The sequence below is a fragment of the Caretta caretta genome, chromosome 16, assembly GCF_965140235.1.
Source record: "Caretta caretta isolate rCarCar2 chromosome 16, rCarCar1.hap1, whole genome shotgun sequence".
Classification (NCBI taxonomy): domain Eukaryota; kingdom Metazoa; phylum Chordata; order Testudines; family Cheloniidae; genus Caretta; species Caretta caretta.
The window spans coordinates 11,736,373-11,751,532 of NC_134221.1; the positions used below are offsets into that span (position 1 = coordinate 11,736,373).

The 15,160-nt window shown below is 44.1% G+C and overlaps 1 protein-coding gene across 4 annotated transcripts in view; it reads right to left on the reverse strand.

The window, feature by feature from the left end:
- Positions 1–10,188: 10,188 nt before the first annotated feature.
- The window catches only part of CDK5RAP2 (CDK5 regulatory subunit associated protein 2), a 103,754-nt gene continuing 98,782 nt past the window's right edge, over positions 10,189–15,160 (reverse strand). For all 4 annotated transcript variants that reach the window (XM_075120564.1, XM_075120563.1, XM_075120565.1 and 1 more), the window contains exons 38-39: positions 11,822–11,868; positions 10,189–10,288 (exon numbers count right to left, since the gene is read on the reverse strand). In XM_075120564.1, coding sequence (XP_074976665.1) covers positions 10,229–10,288; positions 11,822–11,868 — 107 coding nt within the window. In that variant the 3' untranslated portion in view covers positions 10,189–10,228. The remainder of the gene's footprint in view (positions 10,289–11,821; positions 11,869–15,160) is intronic.

Consider the following 15,160-nt stretch of genomic DNA (forward strand, 5'->3'; position numbering starts at 1 on the left):
TAAGAGGCAGTGGGGAACAAAGGGGGAGTGAGGGGAAGGGGTGAGATGGAGAAGAAAAGGGGATAGGGGAAGCAGGAGCCCGGCATGTGGCATCCCCTCGGCAGCAGCTGGGGCTCCCCATTTAATCAGGCCCATTGAACCCTTACCCTGACCAGCTCTACACCTGCTGGACCCCCCGACAAGTTCCTTACCCTACTGACCCCAACCAGCTGCACCTGGACCACACCCCAGCAAGTTCCACTGAGCCCCCCCCCCACACACACACACACCCAGACCCCCTGCCGAGCCCCATCTCCTCACACCGACCCCACCACCACCACTTTCACCTAGATCCCCTGCAGAGTCCCATTGCACCTGAACCCCCCCCCCCACAAGCCCCCTGTGCATCCAGATCTCCCACTGAGCTGCCCACACTCAGCTTGCCCCGCACAGAAACCTCTCACCCCATACATGGATTCCCGCCCTCCCCTCCCCCCCCCACACACACACTCACTAAGCCCCTCCATACTTGGATCCTGCTGCACTGAGCCTGCCCACCTCCACCAGGTGCACCTGGTGCAGAGGCAAAGGGCCCCAGGGTGTTTCTGGGGCAGGCCCAGCCTTTACACTGTGTCAGGGTCACGTGCAGCCTCATTGCCAAGTCCCTGTACCAGGGGAGGTGGGGGGCTTCAGGGTGATCTCCCACCTCAATGAGCCAGGGGCCTATGCTCCCCACTGCCATGCTGGAGCCACATTTATTTATTGACCCAAATTCTGCACACAATATTTTAAAATTCTGCACATTTTATTTTTTGGCACAGAATTCCCTCGAGTAATATTGGAATACACAGCGGAGGTTGTGAACTTCCCAGAGACACCAGAATTCCTGGGCTGCAGAAATTATTGGTGAGCTCCTCCAATTTGGAATTTATTCCCTAATGTGGGGTGGTTGTTGCTTTTGTTTTTGGTTTTTTTAATCCAATGTAGGCATCTTATTTTGGATCCAAATGGAAATCAACTTCCCAGCAGGACACATTGTTTTGGAAGCTGAACGTTCTGTTGGTGTTTCCTGTCCTTCCATTTCACTAGTGGGCCTATCTGATCAGAAGAGTCACATCAGCATCTCCTAGTAGGGAAGGGAAGCATTTGCCCACCTTTATTATGAGAAGCAAATCCCTGGTTGGTGGAGAACCAGGTGGGGTGGATTGTTTTGGGTTTTTTTTCCTGCAGTGTCTGAAGCAGCTTGTATTAACGAGGCTATTTGAATAAATTTCAGATTCACCTTTAGCATGAATCAGGAGCCATTTCAGGATAAGAACAGATGGTATCAGACGCACAAAACTTCAGAAAGCTCTAAACTTGATACCACCCCCTTTTCCAAGTAATGCTTGTATTGTAAAGTAATGTATTAATGCTTGCCAACTGGAAATGGCTCCCTACGTGATTTCACTATATAGACCACACGGTCTGTTCCGATAAAGGGGCAGGCTCCTCAACGGAGTTGTGCAGGGGGGGAACAGCACAGAGTGAAGAGGACAGGTAGCATCCATCCAAATCTGCAGAACTGTTTCTTGCAGCCCGAAGACCCAAGCGACCCTGGGGGTGTGGGTGATATAGCAAAGTGATATGCCCATATTTGAGTGGCTGGTTTCCTGGTTAACATGACATGCTAGAGAAGGACTACTTCATTCTACAGAGGCTCCTTCACTGAGTAGAGCTGACTGGGGGGGGTGGGGGTGTTTTTGACAAACCCCGAACAGTGGATAGAAATGAGATTGGACTTTGAAATCTGTGCTAAGCTGCGTATTTGTACATGCCCTTCCCCTGGAGCTTGGGGGGCTTCTGAGCAAGGATGTGTTTGACTAACATATTTGGTTCCTTATTCTCCATATGGGTGCAGATGTATAGAAAGACAAGTTTTATTTAAGTACATAAGACAGACCAAGAGCCCTGGCACCAAACGTCCTATTTAAATTTCAGAAATTCTAATGACTGGGGGCCTGAGTCTGCAGAGTTAGGAGGGGAAACTGGTGGGAGTAAGGAGTAGGACCAAACCCTCTGTGGTTGAGAATTTCAAAGCAGCATTTCTTTGCTGAAGGGCAAGCACAAAGCTTCCTTTTCGCAGCCTCATTTGAATGCTTCAGTGCTAGCTTCCCAAGCAAATGTAACATTTTGTTGCCATCTAGTGGTTGAAAAGGGAAGGCTTTGGGCAACAGGAAAGAAATTGAGTTGGTGTGGGCTAAGGTTAGTAACACCTAATCACGGACCAGGACCCCCACTGTATAAACACAGAATAAGACGCTAGTCCCTGCCCCCCTGGGGTTACCATCTATGTTTGTTGTTTTTATGGCAGTGATGGCCAGGTGCCACAATCAGGGTCTGTGCCCCATTGTGCTAGGTGCTGTACAAACTCAATAAACACACAGTCTCTACTTAGTAGCCTGTAAGCTATTTGAAGCAAAGATTAGCAGGGAACCATAACTTGAGTCCAATACTCAGCATCAGTACACAAGCCCATGACGCCCGAGAAGCCGGTTCACAATACGTGGTGTTCTGCAGCATGGCTCTGTACCTGCAATTGTCCAGCTACTTTTCAGTAGCGGCAGAACAGCTCAAAACCACAGTGAGCGACAGATACACAATAACACCTAGCTCTTCTCTGGTGCTTTTCACCAGTACATCCCAAAGCACTTTAGAAAGGAGTCGGTATCATTATCCCCATTTTACAGAACAGGAAACTAAGGCACAGAGGTGCTGGACAGAGTACTGGATTGGGCCTCAGGATACCTGGATCCTATTCCTGCTTCTGCCACATCCACCCAGTGCAGAATGCTTAGGGTAGTGACAGCAGCAGCAGAACGAGGTCTTATGAAACCGGTGTCACAATTTGAATGATTAGTCTCTCATTAAGCCTCAAATAATGTCACTAGAGCTTGTATAAAAAAAATTCATAATTTTTTTATAAAAATACAGCTTTTTGACACATGCAAATATTTGCAGAAAACTTCGTTTTGCTTTTTTGTGTGTGTGACAAAAGAATCAGGAAAATTGCAACCAAAATTAAACTTTTTTTTTGTTTTTGTTTTCATTTGTTTGTTTTGGGGGTTTTTTGGGTGGGATTGTTAACTTTCAGTTTTAGGTTTCAAAAACCAAAATTTACCAGATATTGTTGACAAAAACTGAGAAGAGTTTTGGTTCATGGTTTTTCATCAAAAAACTCTAAAAGGACCATGGGAAATCTTACAACCCTCCCTCCCCCAAATTTGACAAAACTTCCTATGAAATGGAATTAGCATTTTTAACCAGCTTTAAATATCACTCTGTTACTGCACTTTACCTGCTCTGCCAAATGCACGAGCTATGAATTTATGACACTTGTTACTTGCCTTCTTGGATTTTATTTTATTTTATTTTATTTTACTTTAGGTCTCTTTGAGACTTTAACAATGAAATGGCTTTTACGCTGTTAAATGCTGAGTGCCACTGAGGGAGGCTTTGAGGGAGCAGTACGCAGGAAAAGAGCAACAAGGACCAAAGGTATCCGTTGCAGGTCATCTGGCGAGCCAAACGAATTGCTGCACTGTAAGTGGTGGTAGCAGATGAGACTGTAACTGCGGTTACACAGTGGTTTGACCCGACCATAATTACTGCAGTGTTCTAAAGATGAGGGGAAATATGTTTTTTTTTAAAGTTAGGTTTTCTTTTTCTATTGCAATGGTGCCTAGGCCCCAACTGAGATCAGGCCCATATTCAGGCCCAGAGTCAACAACAGAATCCAGGTCTCCTAACTCCAGTGAGCAGTGGCTTCATTCACAAACGAAGTGGCTAGAATGGAAATAAACTATTAATGTTTTTGTTTTATGGAATCGAGGGGAGCAATTACAAACAATTCTGTACGGTATTAAAGTATATGATTTGTAATCAGACAATGGAACTGTATCTAGCTGCTATCATTTCTCGTTAACTCATTGTTTCTGTTGGATTCGATTCTACCCCAGCTGTCGGAGTTAACTCAGCTAGTTCTGTGCTGCATAATACCTTCCCTCCTGTAGTTCTCCCTCACTTTTGCCTCCCACCATAAGGCTTGGGGCCAGGTTCCCGTGCACTAGTCAACAGCTGCCGCGCTTTAGGGAGAATATAGACATTCTGGATGAAAGTGCTTTGTGAAGACACACTCTTACAGCGCACCGAGAGACAGAACATTAACGTTCAGTGCTAGTTGTGGACACGGGGGCGGTCATGTGTTTGAGGTTACAAATCAAAGAAAGGCAATTGTCACCGCTTTGTCCTTCACTGGATGTGTTTCTCCAACACAAAACCCACCCCACAGTGCAGTGTGACTGGACGGCTCTCCTCACATGCAGAGCAGAGATGCAGCATTGGGCACAGGGCTACAGATAAGGGTGTGGAAGGGGGATAGTCAGCCCCCACAGTGGGAGGTATGGATGGAGGCAGGCTCGGAGGCAGGAGCTGAGGATGACATGGGGGACACTATTGAAACACCCCGGTGTCCTCAGGCATGTATCAAGGCTGATGTGAGCACACAGGGGTATCAGGGATATGGCGGGGGCGTGGTTCGAGGCTGCCTAGACCCTATGGGGGCATGTCGGGGGTGTTTTGAGGCTGCTTCAAGCCTATGGGGGGGTGTAGTGGGGAACATGTCAGGGGTGTGTTACGATGATGGCTTGAGCCTATGCAGGTGTGCCACGGGTGTAGCGGGGGTGTGTCAGTGGCTTAGCCAGGATGCCTAGAGCCTCTGGGCGGGCCTATCAGAGCACGGCGGGGGCATATTTTGAGGCTACCTTGAGTCTGTGGGAGCATTTTGGGGGCATAGCAGGGGGCATGTCTTTTGACAATGCCTCTCACCTATGGGGGTGTGGCGGGGGCATGTCAGGGGTGTGTCTTTTGACAATACCTCTAACTTATGGGGGATGTGGCAGGGGCGAGTCAGGGGTGTGGTTTGACCATGCCTTTAGCCTGGGGGTGTATGGCAGGGGCGTGTCTTTTGATGATGCCGCTAACCTATGGGGGCGTCTCAAAGGCGTGTCAGGGTTGTGGTTTGACGATGCCTTTAACTTGCGGGGGGGGGGGTGGCAGGGGTGTGTCTTTTGATGATGCCTCTAACCTATGGGGGGCGTGTCAGGTGCATGTCAGGGTTGTAGTTTGATGATGCCTTTAGCCTGGGGGTGTGGCGGGGGCGTGTCAGGGTTGTGGTTTGACGATGCCTTTAGCCTGGGGGGCATGGCAGGGGTGTGTCTTTTGATGATGCCTCTAACCTACGGTGGTGTGGCATGGGCATCAGGGTAGTGGTTAGATGACGCCTCTAACTATGGGGGTGTGGTGGGGGCATGGCAGGGGCATGTCTTTTGACGATGCCTCTACCCTATTGGCGTGTGGCGGGGGTAACTCAGGGTTGTGGTTCGACGATGCTTCTGGTCTACGGAGGTGTGTCAGGGGCATGTCGTGGGGCTGTCTCAAGCCTATGGGGGCGGGGGTTTGTTTGGGGCATTGTTGGGGACATCACGTGTGTGTGCCCCAGCGTTTCCAGGCTGCTTCAAGCTTGCAGGGTGCCTCAAGCCTATTGGGGCATTGCAGGGGCATGCTTAGAGGCTGCATTGAGCAAAGGCTCATTCGGAGGCTGAGGTGTGGTCAATGCTGGCCTTTCATGAGCAGTAGCCAGTTCCTTTTGCATACAGTCCAGTATCATGCCTCTTTGCACATAGTCTGGGCCAAGCCCAGACACCTCTGTGGTATAGAAAGCTGACCTAGCTACCAGACCATGCGGCCACCAAGTCCTCTACCCACCCTGAGCATAAAACAAAAGCAAGGTCAGCACTCAGAAACCAAATGACTTCTTTAAACCCTTCTGTCTATCCCTCCTGTCTTTTTCCCCCATAGTTATTTTTAAAGAAAATTTAAACTTGGTTCTCATTAAACAAAATTAACACACCATAAGTTTTGTCTTTTTTGCAGCGTTCCAGCTGGTAAGGTTTTTCTTTTAATTATTTTTAAACTGCCCCAATAAATTGTGTGCGCTTAAGAGGAACTTCTCATTAAATTGAAATACTTTGATCTCTCAGGATCGTCTCTTTTTCAAGAGGTAATGATATATTTGAAATTGGGTCAGCTGGAAATTCTTTTTCATTTCCCCCCCCTCCCCATTTCCCCCATCCAAATGCTAGGAGAGGCACTTGTCCTTTTAAAATGGATGCATCCCTCACAACTGACAGTGGGAGCAAGGGATCAGGAGCAGCGTTCTGGTCTGGGGGAGTGGCAAATCGTCTAGGGAAGGCAAGGCAAATAAGAAACATACAGATGGTGTGAATAAAAGCTGCAGGCAAACCAGTAGATACCGATGCACTATATATAGCTGCCCACCTGTTTCTTTCAGGTGTTGTAATACAAAAACGTAGGATGATTAATTTTGAAAGTTGAAATGTATAGCGTATTTTGATTACAGCTGAGTGTCTATAATTTAGCTACTTAGTAAAATTAACAATGTTTTTAAAGAGATGTGAGCACAATGAGAGTGAAGTGCAAGTTTGACTATACGCTGTTTTTCCTTTTGATTTGCAAAGGTTATTTTTAACTTTCAATTTTTTCCATGTATTCCTATCAACGCAGCCCAATGAGTTTGCTTCCCCCTGGTGTCAGCTAAAGACAGCAGCACTCCATTTTTGTGCTTTCGCTTCCCTTGCTGGGCTAGATTTCCAAGTACTCTTGAAAATCTGGCCCCAACGTTAGGTGGAGAGAGCTTAGCTCCTATTGAGACACAAAACACCCGTGTGACTTAAGAGCAAAACTCCCACTGAAAGTCACTGGTAAAAGAGAAACACCAATAGTTGCTGGGGTACAAGGGCTTTTACTATGAAATTATTTTGCTGCAGTTTCATACGTGAAATTTTGAGGAAATAAGGTGGTTCCAAAAGGCTCTCCAGGACAGGACAATCTGCAGATTTCCCTGGGGCCAAAGCACGTCTCATGACCTGCTCCAGAAGGTGCTGCTTAAGGCACAAGTCTCTTGGCACCTCTGTACTCTTCTTGCACAATTTACAGATGGAGCATCTTCCTTCATATGCCCCTCCAGCAGGCCCAATAAACACTAAGTGTGTGGTGCGGGGGGAGTCACTATTGAGGACAGCTACCCCACATGATGGATAGTGTTTAAAACCCGGAGAGGACATCCCACCAGGCTAAACTGTACGTAATTACTACCTAACAAAAACCTAAGGATACTACAATAATGAACTATAAACTACGATATAACAAAACCACAAACACAGACAGAAAAAGCATGAGGTCCAGTAGCACATGGAGTGCTCAGACTCAAGGAGCAGGTGTGAAGAAGGAACTGAGGGGGGCTGGGGCAGTGCTGCCCTTAAATACCTGGGGGGAGGGGCTGCTGTACTAGGAGTGCTGCCCCTGCAGCTACTACTAAGCAAAGTTCTCTGACCTTGATGTGCTGAGCACCCCCACAAACCCGTGTATTCTACTCGGGTTTACACTTGAACTGTACTTCTAAGAGGCTTGGGTTATGTAATGCAGAGGTGGTTGGAACTGAATGAAGCAGATCTCTGTCAACCACCTTCTCCGAGTGATTACTGAACACCAGAGGGGCAGGAACGCTTCCATATTTCTTCAGAGAAAACAAGTGACCCAGCCAAAAATTGGGAAGACTTTGATCACAGGTGGTTTATGGTAAGATAGTGCTCCAAAAGCTCTGGAGTTCCAAACAAAATAATTAACATGAACAGGTTTAACAAATGTCTGATTTTAATTCACATTTTCAGACCTACCATCAGATTCTAATTGCTACTTTAGAATGTTAGCTCAACACCAGGTAGCTCTCAGCAAAATCCTTCATGCACATATTGACAATGCTTTAAAATACTGAAAGCTTCCCATAGTCCTAAAATCCAGTGATGCAAGGCAGACCTAAAGAAAAACTGGTTTCAGAGTAACAGCCGTGTTAGTCTGTATTCGCAAAAAGAAAAGGAGGACTTGTAGCACCTTAGAGACTAACCAATTTATTTGAGCATGAGCTTTCGTGAGCTACAGCTCACTTCATCAGATGTATACCGTGAACTTTGTGACTTTGTCCTTACCCATAACTATTTCACATTTGGGGACAATGTATACCTTCAGATCAGCGGCACTGCTATGGGTACCCGCATGGCCCCACAGTATGCCAACATTTTTATGGCTGATTTAGAACAACGCTTCCTCAGCTCTCGTCCCCTAAAGCCCCTACTCTACTTGCGCTATATTGATGACATCGTCATCATCTGGACCCATGGAAAAGAAGCCCTTGAGGAATTACACCATGATTTCAACAATTTCCATCCCACCACCAACCTCAGCCTGGTCCAGTCCACACAAGAGATCCACTTCCTGGACACTACAGTGCTAATAAACAATGGCCACATAAACACCACCCTATACCGGAAACCTACTGACCGCTATTCCTACCTGCATGCCTCCAGCTTTCACCCTGACCACACCACACGATCCATCGTCTACAGCCAAGCTCTGCGATACAACCGCATTTGCTCCAACCCCTCAGACAGAGACAAACACCTACAAGATCTCTGTCAAGCTTTCTTACAACTACAATACCCACCTGCAGAAGTAAAGAAACAGATTGATAGAGCCAGAAGAGTTCCCAGAAGTTACCTACTACAGGACAGGCCTAACAAAGAAAATAACAGAACGCCACTAGCGGTCACCTTCAGCCCCCAACTAAAACCCCTCCAACGCATTATTAAGGATCTACAACCTATCCTAAAGGATGACCCAACACTCTCAGAAGTCTTGGGAGACAGGCCAGTCCTTGCCTACAGACAGCCCCGCAACCTGAAGCAAATACTCACCAACAACCACATACCACACAACAGAACCACTAACCCAGGAACCTATCCTTGCAATAAAGCCCGTTGCCAATTGTGCCCACATATCTATTCAGGGGACACCATCACAGGGCCTAATAACATCAGCCACACTATCAGAGGCTCGTTCACCTGCACATCCACCAATGTGATATATGCCATCATGTGCCAGCAATGCCCCTCTGCCATATACATTGGTCAAACTGGACAGTCTCTACGTAAAAGAATAAATGGACACAAATCAGATGTCAAGAATTATAACATTCATAAACCAGTCGGAGAACACTTCAATCTCTCTGGTCACGCAATCACAGACATGAAGGTCGCTATCTTAAAACAAAAAAACTTCAAATCCAGACTCCAGCGAGAAACTGCTGAATTGGAATTCATTTGCAAATTGGATACTATTAATTTAGGCTTAAATAGAGACTGGGAGTGGCTAAGTCATTATGCAAGGTAGCCTGTTTCCTCTTGTTTTTTCCTACCCCCCCCCCCCCCAGATGTTCTGGTTTAACTTGGATTTAAACTTGGAGAGTGGTCAGTTTAGATGAGCTATTACCAGCAGGAGAGTGAGTTTGTGTGTGTATGGGGGTGGGGGGGGATGTGAGAAAACCTGGATTTATGCAGGAAATAGCCCGACTTGATTATGTAAAGAGTTGTCACTTTGGATGGGCTAGCACCAGCAGGAGAGTGAATTTGTATGGGGGGGTGGAGGGTGAGAAAACCTGGATTTGTGCTGGAAATGGCCCACCTGATGATCACTTTAGATAAGCTATTACCAGCAGGACAGTGGGGTGGGAGGAGGTATTGTTTCATATTCTCTGTGTATATATAAAGTCTGCTGCAGTTTCCACGGTATACATCTGATGAAGTGAGCTGTAGCTCACGAAAGCTCATGCTCAAATAAATTGGTTAGTCTCTAAGGTGCTACAAGTACTCCTTTTCTTTTTTCTAAAGAAAAACTGTTACCCTGCTGCAAGTATTCATTGTAAAAGAAGTTTGGAGAAGGCTAACTACCTGGACTAAGTCTTTTAGGCACTAGGAAATATCGTACCACAGGAAGAAACAGAATGCATCTACTTAAAAAAAAAAATTACAGCATAAGAAAAACGTAGAAAAGTTCAGATGAGCCCATTTTAAACACTTTCTGCACTTTTCTCCAGTACCTGTTCATATAATAAATATTCAAAACCAATCTTTACCCTATGTTAAATAAGTTATTTCCCAATAGTTTTGTCAAAGGGTGTCATCTACTGAAGTTCCAAGCGAACCTTTTAAACCAACCAATATTAAGGCTTAAACTGTAAAGAAGCCTACACAATGATCACATGAAGGAACAGGCTTTATTAGTGGAACTTTGTCCTTCACAGAATCCTTTTCTTGTTGGTATGTGAAGCTGCTTTTTGATTTTCAGCTGGCTGAACCTGGTAAGAAAAGCACTTATTAATACATTTCATAGCACTTTAAACTCACATAGGACTTTCCAAGATCTAGAATAGCCCCCAAATTGACATATCTTACGCTCTAGGACTCTGATCTTGCAAAAGGACCATCTGCAAGCATGGCCTATTACTTCTGCATGGAGACCTGCTGAGCGTAATACAATTCCTTGTAGGAATAAGGATCCTTTTGCATAATCAGGTTCTCACCCAGGCAAGGTAGGGACAACAACACAGCATCTAGATAAGAAAAGCTTTGAGAAATCATTGTGAGGGGGCTAATGGAGGAACGATTCATAAAAGATGAGAGTTGTAAAAGGATGGAGGGGAGTTGGTGGCGAAAGTTGGAAATGGTTTACAAGCAGGGGTGTCATTAAAGGGGCGTATGACTAAAAGAGTAGGACAGAGAGGGATGTTAATATGCTATGGTCTCCAGGGTGTGAAGTCTAAATGTGCTTGAGGAAAATCAAATATGAAAGGGTTGTTTGCAGGGTTTGTTGTAGCCAGGTCAGTCCCAGGATATTAGAGACACCACGCGGCTGAGGTAATAATTTTTTATTGGACCAACTGCTGTTCGTGAGAGAGACAAGCTCTCAAGCTACACAGAGCTCTACTTCAGCTCTGGAGATGCAAAAGGAGACCGTTTAGAACTCAAACTAATTTAAAAGGTTGCATTAGCAAATGTCTGTTTGCAGAAGCTTTCCCCACTGGGTCCAGATTTTAAAAAACAAAGCCAACTATTAAGACATGTCGAAGGCAGCACAGAATAAGATTTTCTTCATGAGCTTGGGCAGAAGATACGATAGGGCATTGGAAGTGAGGTTACTGGACTGGGCCTTATGCTGACCGTGAACAACTGGATGAGGTGGGAAAGGATAGGACTACTAAGCTACGAAAGGCATAAGCAAGAAGACAGGGTTGAGCCAGTTATCTGGTAAACACTAATTATAAGTAGGATTGGCAGAATTTGACTGTTTTTTTATTATTTTGACAGATGTTTGATAAATTATTTTTTAAATTTTTAACTTGGGAATTCTTAGGGGGGTTCATCAGTTATTTAATGAAAGTAGATATTGAGACTCACAACATTAAAGCTTTATAACTATTAAACATACCATGTCAACATTTGCAAGGTAAATATCCTTAAAACAAATGCTAGTAAGTTCTCAAAGCAGCATTTTTCTTACCTTGCCTATCTGTAAATTTAGATTGAAAACTATTTCCATCATCTGTTTGTGTGTGTAAGACAAATTGGCATTTACCGACAAAATCTAATCCTTTCAAGCCTATCATGTGCAATTTAAATTTTAACATTTAAACATTAAATATTAAGGAAAATTTATTAAATGAATGTAACCAACCCCTCATGTTTACACCAGACCAGTGGGAAATACAAACCAAGCAACTGACAGTAATGCTGCAAAGTATATTACTAACATGGCAATTTATATTAAATGTACTTACAATAGCAGAGTACTACGTACCACAGGGCACTTCATGGAAACAGATTTTACTTACTTCTAGGTTTCCTCTAGCCTTCTTTAAAACATCATGGGTTAAAGCCACTGCAAAGAGAGAGTATAGATTAGACACAATACTACTTAGCACTTACACTTCTTTCTTTGCATTTATTAGATGTGCTGTTAAAAAATAGTAAAAACACACACCAAGATCTACAAATTGGGCAAATGACCCACCACCCATCCCATCCACCCTTTTTCCCCTAGCCATTTCAACCTAGTTATCAAAACCTAGGAGAACTGACACCCCTTGATGATATAAATTGTTGTACAAACACTGAGTAAGCTTACAACAACCCTGGGATGTGGGTATAATTTCATGAACAGCTAAGTGACTTGCCCAAGACCAGAGGGGCAGTCAGTGGCAATGCCAGAACTAGAATTCATGATTGCCCATTTCCCAGGCCTGTGCTCAGTCCACCTGACTATTCTGCCTGTCAGATATGCAGAACAAAAGGGTGAGAGCTTTTAAAATACTCCTCCCATAACTAGGACTAACCAAGTAATAACATGTATATTGCAACACTGTATTTAAGAGAATTATTTTGAGCCATGGATGTGCATAGCCCTCTACAATACTGATCAAATGGATTCCCTGCTCCAAGAAGCTTATGTTGTAAGGGCTCAATGCAGCCTCCATGGAAGTCAAAGTCTATGGAAAGGGGAGATGAAGCATGACCCAATTAAAATCAGTTCTCTGAGACTGAGAGGGAAGATATTGGGGGGGGGGGGCGGGGGAGGAAGGACAGATGGCGAAATATGTACGCCAGCTCCTCCAGCATGAAGGAACTGGCAGTTCAAGGACATGACAGCCTATATACCCCCTGGAGAAATCATGCAAGAGTGACTTGTTCTGAAGGGTTCCAAGTTTTTATCTATTAATCTGGTTGGTTAGCCCTGAGAGAGAAAAAGACCTAAGAATAGAGTGGGGGTTGTTTATATAAAGAACTGATCTTTGAAATGCCAGGTTAAAAATGTGATTCTCTAAGCTCTCGGCTCAACTGCTCAAAAATACTGTTGAAGTAGAAATTTAATATTCCAGTCTTAAAAAACAAACAAACAATTTAGGCATAATAAAGATTTTTCATTACAATAATAAGAACCCACCAACTCCACGGATATAGCTGACGTGAGATAATTATAGCTCTGGCAGATTACAGCAATTTGGCTCTGCATTGTTACATGTTCAGATGAGGTTTATAAGCAGAGTTCTCTCGTCCTAAGAATGTGTAAGAGAGACTCATAGCCATGAGAATGTGCCTATCTGTGCCTCTAAACATATTTAGGAACACTCAAGCTAATACTGCTAGGGGACTTGAAGGCAGACTGTAGACTTTTAGGGGTGCTACCCAGCTAGCAGGAATTTGGATTGTGGAGAATAAGATGGAAGGGAAGGTCACCCACTTTGATCTTGTGATTTCTTGCTACTTGAAATAGGAACTTTAAGCATGAAGATACAATTTAGCAGCTTCCTCTGATTCACCTAGCTTCCTTTATGCATGGTCAGGAGTTTGTGGAGAGATGCACTTCAGAAACATTTCTGAAATTGCTCTAAAAGGCAACAGTAACCTGACATCCATAATTCCCATAATCAACGAAACTTACAGAAAATTGTATCAAGGTCCCTTTGTGTAACACAGTGCTCTCCGCTCATAAAGAACTGTTAGTAAATTCATTTTACCTGACAAAACTAGATTTTTCCAAATCAAAAATATTAAGTTCCATACATGAACAGAATTTAGAGTATATGAAACTAATAGTAAGCTGCTATTAGCCAGGCAGCATTTTGCATCAGGAGATTTTAGAACATGATGGCTTCATTTTATCAAGATCTAATTCAGAACAGGTTGTGAACTGTTTGGATGTGTTTGGGGGAGGCGGGGGCTGTGTGTGGTTGGGTTAGCCCCAAATCTACACTATTTTACACCCTGTGTAACCGCACTGAACTACCCTAGAGGTCTACACCGGGTGTAAGTCATTAGAAGACAGGGACTGCCATCCCAGATAAGAGAGACTCCATCCCAAGGATATTTTTTAAACAGACAAAATAATATAACTCTAGAATTCTTTTTGAAATCATAAACTGAGCTATTTAACTTCCAAAAAATTGAACAAAACAGAAATTTGGATTGAATAAAACCAATGTTAATGTCATTTGTTACAATGACACTTCTGAAAAGACTGGTCTAAACACAGCCTATAAATACTGAGCTGCAGAAAAAAGATGCAGGTAACTTTTTTTTTTTTTTTTTTTTTAAACGTTTGCAGTTTTGGAGCAGAACAACACTGAAATGTGGTTGCCAGTGATTTGAGTAACTCATGGCACTGATGTAAGGCCGTTTCAAACACATTTAGCGGATATTAGAGAACATTTTAAATTCTAGATTAATTACTCAAAAGAGCATATATGTCATGCTGGAAGAGACCTTTGAGCCATCGAGGCGATGATGCACCAAAATGTGCCATAATATAGCATGGAGAGAGGGGAGAAGTGGCTCCTTCCAGATCCCTGCTGGTGAACAGATGAGGTCCTGAAGCAGAAGGTTTGTATCCCATTGAATGTTCACCTTGCATTGTGCAGCTAGTAGATGCAATCTGACTGCCAATGAAAGTGTGTCTTGGGACTAGACAGGCTCCTCACCAATCAGCTCATTGGTGGGTAACATCTACATTTCTTTGCTTTAACGTTCACATTTTAAAAAATCCCATAAAATTATTGTAAAGCCATACGTGTGTGCACATGGGACTACAATTTCCTTAAGCCAAAAGTCTCCTTCCCCGCTTCCTTCCCTATTGCCTATTTGCTAATCAATGAGAGTTGTCAAACGAGAATCATTTAGTGGCTTGGAGATAGTGGGGCTTAAAGAATAAGTAGCAGGATGTAGGAGCCCCCCTACTGCCCAAGGGATGAGCAGAGTGGGACTGCCATCTTCTCTTGAAGGCTTGTTACTGCCAATTCACTGAGAGAAGTGGGGAGGGAGCAGGTGGGAAGTGGCAGGCATAAAACAAACAAAACACTGAAGACTGTAAGCCAGTAACCACAGGTCAGAGTTAAGGGTGGTGTAGTAGAGGTTAGTTTGGGTGGTGAATGGCACACATGAGTTAAATAGGGCTGGTTAAAGATTGTGCTTGATATAAATTGTTTAGTTGTTTTGTAGTGCATCTGCCATACCTATACATGTCCTGGTTTTGAATGTTTGAGTTGGCGGCTGTACTTGTGTAATAGTTAAGGTTCCTGAATGTTGTATCAAACACCAAACAGTCCAGTTCCAACACAAAATCACAACTACAGAATATGCAGTTCTGACAAATTTTTGGAAGCTACATTAAAAGCAGG